Source organism: Bemisia tabaci, chromosome 1 (genome assembly GCF_918797505.1).
Source record: "Bemisia tabaci chromosome 1, PGI_BMITA_v3".
Taxonomy (NCBI): Eukaryota; Metazoa; Arthropoda; class Insecta; order Hemiptera; family Aleyrodidae; genus Bemisia; species Bemisia tabaci.
This window is the reverse complement of record NC_092793.1, coordinates 70,578,837-70,590,841: the sequence shown is the minus strand read 5'-3', so window position 1 is coordinate 70,590,841 and position 12,005 is coordinate 70,578,837. Positions and strand designations below refer to the sequence as shown.

Below are 12,005 nucleotides of genomic sequence, written 5' to 3'. Positions count from 1 at the left end.
ATCCAAGTATCAAGCGCGCAAATCCTATTTTCTTTGCGACGCTCTTCAGCGCGTTTTTTAGCAACACTGGAAAAAAAAGTCGCTTAGATCTAGAGTCCAAACTCTTAAAAACATTGACAAAAAAAATACTCTTGATTCAATTGGACTTTTTTCTTGAATCAAAAGGAAATCCGCCTACACTGGAAAAAAACACATTGGATCTAGAGTCCAGACTCTTGAAAACATTGACAAGAAAAAGGACTCTTGATTCAATCAGATTTAAGCTTAAATCAAAAGGAAATCCGCTCAAATTAAGAGGCTTGGTTCTTGATTTAAGCTTAAATCTGATTGGATCAAGAGTATTTTTTCATGTTGATGTTATTAATAGTCTGGACTCTAGATCAAGCGACTTTTTTTTCAGTGAATCTTCCAAAAGGAGTGACTCCTCTTTTGGCAAATATTCGCGACAGAGTCATCGCTTGAGGGTTAGTAAGGGCCGTCCCGTCAAAACTGCCGAAAAAATGCTGTTACGTAATTTAGAGACGGCCCTTTATGACATGTTCCTACTCTGTCCGTGATAAGTGTGCGTGGTGAAGCTCCTAGGACGGGTGAGAGACTCGAGTAGACAGGAGCGAGGGAGAACAGATTTTCGAGCGTTTTCAAGAGTGACCAGCTCGGAATGAACATGGACCAAGCAACAACCGTTTCATGTCGCGATAGACAAAGTGACTCCGGGAATAGGAGAATTACACGTTTCCGAGCGCTTATTTAAATTAAATCAGTCTCGTGTTCCTACGTTTTCTGTCCCGCGCGAGATGTATAGGAGTCTGGATTCGACCGGGTTCCAGTTACAGGACCCGGTCCGACCGGATGGAGGCTCCGGATAAGTGCGAGACCGCGTCGCCAATTCGTTGCCCTGCCGAGTGCAGTATCCAAGTTTTCGGATGGAGTCACCCTCGGAAAGCCCACCGCTCAAATTGAATGACGAAAATGAATTCTGTCAAGGAAAAGCGTCATATCAACTTTCGAGAGTTGCCAAATTTTTCCGGATAAAATATGTATTTTCGGAGAAAATTGTGCTTATTTCTTCTTGAAATTTTTAGATATTCACGATTAAATTGTGTGATCGCATGCCCAATTGCTTGATTGGGTTTCTCCTAGGAGGAGACGAGGGGGACACCCGGTGAGAGGGTGGCGACAGGGGGTTTTATAAGAGATGAACAGTCTGCCAACTCCTTGATGGGTTGTAGGAGGACCGAGTTTTGCGGCGGTTAGGCGTCGCAAAGCGCCAGAGAGCGCTGTGAGAGCGACTCTTATACATGTAAAATTAAATTGAGAACAAAATTATCTGAAAATGTTGAAGAAAAATGATAGGAACTTTCCCAATAAACTCATTTTTATTGAAGAAAATATGGCAACGTCTGTCTGAAGGCTCATACGCCGTTTTTCCGTAGTGCGGCAGAATTGTTGTTCATTTTGCAAGCCTGGGAAGGAGAAACGTTTCTTTATGAGTAGGAGAGCCTCGGCGGTTTTCACGACACAGCGGCAACCAGCGCGAAAAGACTACAGATTCTCGTGACGTCATTGGTGGAAGCTGCGATTTGAATCACGGAGGCCGGTGTGTCACTGCTGCGCTGAGGTCATAATTTATTGGGTTTGATCGGATGGCGAAGGATGGGCGACACTTGCAGCGAAATGCCGGATACCGGAGCTTGGAAGCCAATCTGTAATGTCGCTGTCATTACCCGTGCGACTGTCTCGTGTTCGTGCTGAGACAAACTACTCCTGCTTCACAGATCTCTACGATCCGGGGCCAAACCGACAACCGCGATCCACCCAACACCCCCTCCCAGATGCGTACTTGGTGACGGAATTTTAAGTTCACGATCACCGTGCTAAGGAAAAACGCTGTATGCACCTTCAAGCATTGCCGAATTTCCTTCAATAAACCACGAATCAGAAGAAAAATTGATGAGTATCTTAATTTCTTTCAATTTTTCAAGAATTTGTCCTCAATTTAATCCAAAGCATCTGAAAATGTAGAGGCCAAATGTTCATAACTTTCCTAGAAATTGAAGATTTAAAGGGAATATTTTTCAGCCCTAGAATAGCATTGCTTTAGAGACCTTCATAAAATTGTTTACAAATTTCAGATTTGAAGTTCAAGATCTTCTACTTTGAATCCTTCTCCTGATCTTGCACTGGAAAAAAAGTCGCTTGGATCTAAAGTCCAGACTGTTAAAAACATTGACAAAAAAAAAAAATTCTCGATTCAATCGTTTTTTTTGTTTGAATAAAATAAAAATTCGACTAAATCAAGAGACTTGGCTCTTCGATTCAAGGAAGAATCGGATTGAATCAAGAGTATTTTTTCTTGTCCATGTTTTTAAGAGTCTGGACTCTAGATCGAAGCTACTTTTTTCCAGTGTGTGAATCACCGGATTTTATCGGGTCAAGGATGGAACTCCAGTTATGGGTAACAGTGTGGCTCTCTTGAGAGGAAGTAACGTAGATGAAACTAGGTATTTCGTGGTATAAGAACTGCTATTTGAAGCATCCTTTCGGAGGGGGCGAGACCCCGGTGATCGGTGCCACTTATCGTCACCAGAATTTCAGGCAGCCTGAATGATGAATTAATTAAGTCTCCCGAGCCTCTTTGCCGCTAATTCGTCGCTTGGCTGACGTAAGGGCGTAACTACACATTGAGATGAGCCCGGAAAAACATTGAATTGTATGGAGGACAGGGTTCATTGCAGAGTGTAGTTACGCTCTTATGTCAGGTAGACAACGAATTCTACACGAGAGGCTCGTGCCATGCCTTTTGTTCGCGGGCGCGAAAAATTCGACATTCTCTGAGGTCCAGACACCGGGTGCCTCCAAGGTTCATGGATTGTATATCCATCATGAAAGGATTGTAAATTTCGAGGATTGCAATATAAATTTACAGTTTTTCGATGCAACTTAAAACCATGTGCGACCGATCACGCGAAAAGACACAATTTTTGGCGGGCCCATTTTTTTCAAGTTTATTCCAAAAATTGGATCATAAGATCTTTTTCGATATTTTTTCTAGTTTTGAAGGATAAGTTACGAGCGGTTTACCTTATTATTAAAAGACTGTGTACAAATGCAGCATAATCTGGAAGTTTTCTGCCCTCAATATGGCAAATTATTCTTACATCAACGTGTTTTTTTTTTTCTCAAACATACATTTTTTGAACTCCAAACGCAACATTTTCACACCCCACGCTTACCACCTCCTAAAATGTGAATAGGATTCGATTTATAGGAAGTAGAAACAAAAGCCATTAATTTCACTCTGTGCTGGAAGCAGAGGAGTGCTGTGAGTGGCTAGGGCTGCATTAAACGCATCTTCAAAACCGTCTATGATTGTAAGCTCTTCTAGAACTTCTCACGTGAATTGAAATCCGTTCACTGGATGAAATTGCATGGTATTTTAAATTTATACAGGATGATCCAAAAGTCCCACACCATCAGCAACACGCATTACCCCTCTAACTTTTGAAAAAATTTAAATGGAGACTTAAAATTTCTTTGATTGCTCTTAGGTCAGAGGAAACGACTTTTTGGATTCTCCAACTTTTAGATTGACCTCTCCCCAAAAAGGCAGCATTTCATAGAGATGATGTGGGACTTTCGGATCTCCCATTATACCACAGTCCATTTCAAATTAGATTTCAAGCGTAGGTAGGTTCAAAGAAAATCTCAAAATCCCAGCTAAGCAACCGCAATTTTGGGGACACCCAGTGGTGGCAGGAGAGGCCCCATCGCCACAAGCGCGGTCGCCTCTCGGAGTCGGACGGAGGCTCGTAATAACTTATTAGACTCCTTGCAAGCAGGTGTAAGCTTTTGACATAATACACAACTTCCTTCGGACAGGTGCAAATCCAGCAGGTGAGTTGTCCGCACAAGTCCTCTTATCTCACCATCGTCCACTCTCGAGGTGTCTTCCAGTTGCATTTTTCCCCTCCGCCCCCCTGACACCCCCCCCCCCCCCGTCCGACCCGAGCCGGATTATCTGCCCCCGAATTTTCGACAGTTCCTCCCGGAGTTATAGTCTTGTGTCATTCCCTTCGCCGCGGTAGCTTCTTCTTCTTATTGCTTCCCTTCTTTTCGCTCGCCGTAAATAACTAGTCCGTGTCCGGGGTAGCGCTGGAAATTATACATTAATAATTTACGTGGCTACAGTATTTTTCCGAAACTAATTACTTTTTAGATTAATGTGGATTCCACATTAGTCGTTGTCCGCGGAGGGAGCAGAGGGTGAAATGGACTCGTGCCCAATGAACGATGCTTCTGTTCTCTTTTTTCGTATCCTTTTCCGAGTTGCCAATTTATTGCACGAAATAGGCACCCTGAGAACTGGAACGTTGCTTGCAGCAAGCACAATCCATACAATACTACTATAAGATCGTGCAAGTTCTTATCAGAAGTTTACTAATAGTGATTTCGATATTAAACAAAATGACCCCACAAGCGTATTATTTTACTTGGATTTTGAGTAAAAGTAACAGACGTTTTTGGGGCTAATTTTCAACTGAGGTTTTGAATCATTCTGGTGCAAATGATGCAGTAATTCTTTGAATTTTAGCAGGCTTGTAAAGGTTATGCGTATTTGTCGTAATATGCTTCATAATTAATTTTTATTTCCTCAATCATAAAATGTTGTTCTAATTACTTTAAATGTACCCTTAATCGCTGCTTAGTTATCAGTTGAACCAAATAATATTGAAATTCTCAAACAACTCTTGTTCTTGAAATCCTATCAGTTTTTCACCCATGCCGAGAACAGAAATTTCAATTTTAAGCGCGGCTATCACACTTGATGCACCCTATTTTTTATTTTTTGATTAATTTCATCAATTGAACGTATTTCTATCAAACGGAACTTAGCGCCATCGGGGGAGGAAGGGAGAGGGAGGCTTGGATTGGCGGGTGTTGCGGAACGCGATGCATGTTCCGTCCTATACTCGCAATGCTTTTCCATGGCGCTATCCGGGATTCTAAAATCCCCAAAAGGAACTCAATTTGGCGCTTAGTTCCGTTTAACAGAATTACGTCCAATTGATCATTCAGTTTTGGTTTTTTTGGTTTTGTTTTCTTTTTAGAGCACGAATAATTTGGATACTGACGGGATGTTATTTGTTCTGAATGTTTCAGCGGCAGCGAGGCAAGTATGTCGGCCGCCACCCCACTTCGCGCATGCGCACCACGGCTCGCTCCACTCGTGGCTGAGCAACGACACGAAACAGCAGCACCACCAGGACTCGAGTTGGTGCTCACCGTTCAACAGCTCGAACGAGTTCCCGAGCATAAAATCGCCGACGGGGAACAGCCAAAGTCATTCGGGGCTCACGAGTAGTCATTCGGGGAGCGGGGGAGGCGGAGGAGGCGGCGGCGGTGGAGGCGGGAGTGGGGGCGGGGGCACTTCCTCGGCCCCTGCGACGTCCTCCTCGTCGACCTCATCGACGCACCCCATGTTCAGCTTCCCCCCGACACCCCCGAAGGACGCGACGCCGGACAGCGTCACGGCTGCGTCGACGATCAACACGTCAACTTCCTCGACGTCGAACGAGTACACGAACGCGATCGCCCACGCTGCCTCGATGGGCGTCGGTGTCGGTGTATTCCTTCACCCCGAACAGACTGGCTCATGTGATATGAAACCCATGCTCAACTCGGGCTCCTCAAAGCAACGAGAAGGTACTAACTCCTCGTCTGGGACCGCCTCTCCCAGTAGCTCTAGTTCCTATCCGCCTTACCAACTCGATTCCTATTCCTATCCCTACCACCACCACTCACCTGTCCCCATGTTCAAACATCAAAACTCATCTAATCAGTTAGTTAAATCGTCGACGGCAACCTCCAGAAACAAGTCTAGAACAAGTGCCGGTAAGACCAATCCTCTCCTTTCGCTCTTATTTTTAGTTTGTGTTTTTAAGTTTATCTTTTATCCGTCTACACTTCTCTGTGGCTCAGCTCAAAACATGTGGACCTCAATTGCAGCCTTTCGAAATCTTTCGTTACATTTTATTATTTTACAAGAAATCTAACGGAAATATTTTGAAATTTTCTGTGAAAATTTTCCAAGGAGTAAAAAATATTCACAAAAAAAAATTTGAGCAATACAGTTGTTGGTTTACTTTTCTTTAAAATTTACCACGTATACGCGTTTTTCCAACGTTGCAATTCGAGGTGCACATTTTCCGACTGAAGTCAATCTTCTTATTTTCATTTATATTTTTCAATGTATTATTATCATTTATTTATTTTTTTATATAATTATCATTTTCTATTCTGTTTTTTTTTTCTTCTCTCCTCTTTTATTATTTCTCCATGCATGAACTGGATCATGGCGATGGATGCTTAACTTTGACAACGTCTGCACTCCTAAATTCCCTCAATAGATGAAACGAATACAATAATTTCAGTAATATCTCGAATAAACTATAGATCTGAGGGGAGGGGAGGGGGTTTCGAAGGATATCTCACGTGCTTCTATGCTTCGATCGATCGAATATAGTGGTTTCTCATCACATCCTAATTTTTGCAAAAAATATTCGGTTGGGAATTTTAATGTAAAAAAATTTAATCTTAAAATACCGTCATCAGTAATATTGAGGATTTTATGAAGGTTATGGAGGAACAATTTGTAGGGTTCCAATTTACTTACCATCAATTGAGTTGCTTGGAAAAGCTGCCAAAAACACATAAAGATTTTACTGGTTTGAAAAAAAAAAACAAACCTCAAATCCTGGAACCAATAAAATGTACTGCATATATTATATACCCTATAAAACATAATCGAAAGTGTGTCCGAAAATATAAAGATGTAAAACATTTGGGCTCCAAGTGTTGACTGATGTGTATATTTGCGCGAGTTAAAATCCATTTTCTCTCAAAATTTTCGTTCCCTACTCTGGAATGGCTTTATACCCGTCCTGTTACCTTCTTAAGTTATTGTTGTGACAGGGCAGAATGTTGTTAATTAGAGCCTCAATTATTTAAACCGGTACCTTGACTCGTCGAGATGATACTCGTATCATCTTAGCTCGTTCGGACGCACGCAATTTTATTATGGCACGCTGTTCAGCTCGCCGAGGTTCGAGTAGGGAACATTGGTCGGGGCTATCGTGCCCTCGAAAACAATTCAGTGAAGCAGAAAGAAGAATCTCATTAGCTTCAATTTATATTCTAATTTTTTTATGTCATTGTGGAAACAGGAATCAAATTAGGTGATTCTAGTCAACAGAACAAGTTGTTCCCTCGACTCGAATCGTCGCTGGGTATCATTCTAGGTGTTTCGAAGTTTTCCAACGGAATGAATATCGTAAAACAGGAGAAGAACCCGAGAACGAAAACAAGGAGGGAAGAAAATGCTGCTCGGGCAAGTGGCAGAACTCGAGTACATCCAACTTATTGGAGAGGTACCGTGTACCAGACATAAAAATAAAATTGGATTCAGGGGAGAGGAGTGATATAAAACCAAAATGTTACATTTATTGTGGTCACAGCAGTAACGTATTCGTTTTATCTCCTTCTCTCCGAGTTCCTCTGCCCTATTCTTTTATTTCCTCCTTATTTTTATTATTTTATTTTAATTAGGTAATCAGTCGTTTGTTTAAATATATCTCTCCTCTGCTTTTCCATGTTTATCTTGCTCCTCTTTTATTACCTTTTTTGTTTTCTCTCTCTCTCTCTACTTCTTTCTCTCCCCAACCTTTTTTGCATTTTCTCAAATCGTTCCTATTTTCATTCTTAACTTCTGTTTATCAACCGCAGCATTGAGGGAAAATTTATTTCCGTGAGTCTACGGTGCTCTTGCGCGTCAGCAAAAAGCTGTTTCTCTTATTGCTGTATCCCAAACAAAGTGGGGGGGGGGGTGGACTTTCTGCCGGTTCATTTAATAAGTTCCTCATGTTCAACTTCTTATTTGAATATTTTTACCAAATATTCAAGGAATAAATGTTAAAACTACTGGTAATAATTTGAAATCAGAAATGCTTTTGAATCAGAATCAAGAAAGTCCTTCTTTCTCCATATTCAGTAAATATGTGCATTCTGATAGGATCAGCCACATTTTTTGGATTTTACAATAATCGCCCTGAAATGTTGTGTGAAAAAAAACAGAAGTTAAGACTGTATCTTTCTTGGTATACTTGCACTTGAAATGAATAGCTGGTGTTGCTGGGCGATATTAACCACTTTTTCGTTGAGTATAAATCACCAAAACTAATCAACTACCTTTCTCTTTCTTTGCTAATTCTTTTTAAGTTATTACTAACAACGAAATGCAGCATTCTCATACAGTATTATTCTTTGGATAATATTTCCTAACGCTTTCCATGCTTATTGGCACTCAATTTTTCGTACACTTCAAAAATAGTTAGTTTCAGGGATCAAACTGTTTGGCAAGTTTGCGCACTTTGCCCCTGGTTCATTCGTTTTAAAAATATTTTTTGGTCATGTTATGTTCAAAAATTTGCTCACGACCTCCGCCAAGTTAAGCCATGGCCAATGAACCACTGTCAATGTGCGCATTTCGACTGCAAGTGGTTGAAAAAAGACAATCGTCACATCTAAAGGCTGGTTAAAAAAGAGCTTCAGCTACTGGACCGTAGGTGCAATAATTACCAAAATAGATAAAACAACAACCTTGGTGGTTATAACTACTACCAAAACCGTACCACACCGATTACCGTGGTTCCCTGGTCCCACTCATTTAACCAGCCATTTTGTGACGTATTTCTTTTTCTTTTTTGGGGATCTTTTCCCCGTGTATGTTTATTTGTTGTATTTCACTGCATTTTCAGGTTTCTTATATGTTTCAAGATTGATGATGTGGGATCCTTCTTATAAACAAGTCATTGATTCCAGAAAATTTATTTTCACTCGGGAAAATAGTTGATTTGCTTCATGAATTCTGAAAAGTAGACCCAGAGTAAAGGTGAAGAAACACGTATCTCAATTTGCGACTACTGATTCCTAGTCACTTTTTCTTTTCTCAAGGTAAAAACATTATTGCGTGGAACTAACGTTGATTTCTCTGAACAGAGGGTGCAAATTTTAAAAATTCAAAATTTTTCTCCGATCCTTGCCTGAGAGACTCAAGTCGTAGGACTCCCAACATTGACCCAATTGCCAGATTGCATCCAATTGTAGTCAGCCTCGGGTCTTAAGGACCTGAATCGCTTGTACCAAGAATTAAGAATTAAAAATCAGTGGTTATTTTGAAATGTTGCATTCGAGATACTTGTTTCTTTACTTTTGCTATCAATACAAGCACCTATACTGTAATAGTACAATCTAAGATAACAGGATTGCCTTCCTTTTCGCACGGATGACAGCGCGGCGTAGCAGCAGCAGCCTTCAGTAATTCTGAGTATATTAAGTAAGATTTCAGCGAGTCACGATCGCCATAAGTCCTGTTCTCAGGAGTCTGAGCGCAGGGCTCCATGTTCAGGAGGAGCTTTGACACACTCAGGTGTCGATTATTTATCGGGCTTGCGTCGCCGCCCCCGACCCTTGGTGACGCCGCACACTGGATTAAGTCGATAGGAGAGGTCGGACAAAATTTGGAAACTTAAAACGCTCATAACCTTGTTTATACGAAGCTTTGAGGTTCTAAAAGTGGTTTCATTGGTTTCCGCGTAAAATTTCCTTTCAGAGGCACCCCTTAAAATTTAAAGTGTGACGAAATCAACATCGAAATTTGCAGTTGTAGTAAAAATTGTATGTCCGTCCTTTCTAATTGGCTCGATCCACTGTGCGCCTTGTCGTCGGTGAAGCTGCCTGTCTTCGGCCCTTGCGGCCTTCTAGTAGGATTTACAATTAGCTAAATGCGGCAAAATTCACCTACACCAGCCTTGCCAAGTTGCAAAAATTAATCTCTCCATTTACATAGGTAGGACAAGCTCGGACTTCGCGTATCCTACCGGCGCACGCCAAGGAAAAACTCCGTATCAATATTCGAAACTTGCCAAAATTTCAACGATGAAGTGTTTATTTTCAAGGAGAGTCATGAATATTCTCTCTTGAAATTTTCTATTTCATATAGCAAGTACGCTTCTATACCGTGCAACTCTAAGAAGGAGAAACTTTCTTTGAAAGGAGAGATCGATAATGGACTATCAGACAAGGTGCGAATTTAAGCACTCTGATACATGTTAATTTCCCAACCAAAATTTCTTGAAGGAGCATGAGAAATTATTGAAATCAACTACTTGCTACGACATCAGCGTTTGTAGTTTACATAAGTAACGGAATTTTGAACCTCCCACACGCAAGATGAAGAATAGTCTATAGGCACTCGAATCAAATCGTGCACTACAACAGTTTTTGCAGGCTTCCTAATCAAGAAATGTTCTCTTCTTGCCTTGTGTTTTTGAAAGTGTCAACAACGTGCACTAGTTGATCTAAGGACCATAATTTTATTGAGGTTGACACATTTTATACCGCAGAGACTGCTACCGCAACGTTTAGTGCGCAATTTGACTCACGCAGATTTTTGTTTTTTCATCAACGGGAGGTTTAAGTTTACGTGACGAGTAACATAAATCTTAGTTAGAAGATTATCTCAGTGATTTTCATTGCGTGAATCATGCTCTACGTGAAATTTTGATTGAAAAACATGTATCAGAATGCTCAAATTCGTGCGCTGTCTACTACAGGTCTGTTGTCTTACTTTTCTACTTCCGCGTTTAAGTCACCGAGGATGTGTATCGATAAGTTTTTTGGGGGACCTCGGCGGATATCTTGATAGGTTGATGAATTGCAAATAGTTGAATCGTGCTCTGCGTGAAATTTTGGTTAAGAAACGCTTATTAGAATGCTTCAATTCGCACCTTGTCTACCGGTTCATTCCTTAACATCGGTGTCTAAGATCCTACTTACAGCAATTTCCCTCGACGCTGTAAGTTTTCCCGAAGAGATGATACCATGTGGCAGTCAGAGGAGACTCGGTCTGTTCGGAGTTGCCGACAAAAAGTCGTTTCCAAGCTTCCGCGCTAAAACGTTTTGACGTCTGAGCGGGACGCGTGCACACCACAAGGAAAATATTCCGAGAATGATGGAATCCTTGCAGTCTAGTCAGCTTTTGCTCACACACAAATCTCAGCTATCTTGAGGCCTCGCTCATTTCAGTGTGTGAGTAATTCCTAAAGGAGACCGTCCAGACCGCAACCCTCGGATAGGGCAGTTGCGACTTCTAATCGTAAACATGAACCATGAATATACTTTTTCCTAAAATGTCTCCGAAATTCCGCTTTATTTGACTGCATTTTTCGTTCACGTCGTAATCTTCAGAGAGAAATTCAGAACTTTTATCAATAATTTTAAATCATGATAACTATCATCACTTTCTCCCCACGCCTCCTGCCCTTTCGAAACGGCGTCGATTTTGGACCGAGCTATCAAATTGGCGTCATCTCTGCGCGCGAATAAATTAAAAACAAGTCCTCGTATCGAAGTTCAGCTAGGTCAGTTCTCTTTTCATTTGTTTTTTACATTGTAACTTTCATCATTCGGATGATTCGTCGCCTCTCTGACGTAAGGACGTATCTCTGTTTTCATATGATACGCAAAAGCATAGAGTTACACGGGGATTAGGGCTGACATTAAGATACGTCCTTACGTTAGAGCAGCGATGGATTTACATTCGCACGTCGATCAAGCGGTGAAGGTGTCCTCAAAACCGCAAACTCAACACGGTCGAAATAGCGTGTTCCCCTGACGGAAGAACGTAACTGCACTGCAAAGTTGCAAAATGCCCACCCTCTAATTGCATCTATGCGGGAAGCAGTTGGGTATTTCTAACTGAAAATCTCACTGATTTTTCTTCTGATCACATCGCGATGGATGGTGGCCCGGCTCGATTATTGAATCTATGTCGATACAACAAGACAAGACATAGCCCTATTCTGCCGTGCTAAGGAAGAACGCCGTATGAACATTCGAGAGTTGCCAAATTTCCCTTGATAAAACATGTATTTTTGACGCAATGTAAG

The 12,005-nt window shown here is 41.4% G+C and overlaps 1 protein-coding gene across 3 annotated transcripts in view; it reads left to right on the top strand.

Moving 5' to 3' along the window:
- The window catches only part of LOC109033212 (GATA-binding factor C), a 130,695-nt gene that overhangs the window by 38,841 nt on the left and 79,849 nt on the right, over positions 1-12,005 (top strand). For 2 of the 3 annotated variants that reach the window (XM_072306102.1, XM_072306103.1), the window contains exon 3: positions 5,161-5,703. In XM_072306102.1, coding sequence (XP_072162203.1) covers positions 5,161-5,703 — 543 coding nt within the window. Of the gene's footprint in view, positions 1-5,160; positions 5,893-12,005 lie in introns of all 3 variants that reach the window. The other variant, XM_072306101.1, reaches the window with a different exon arrangement.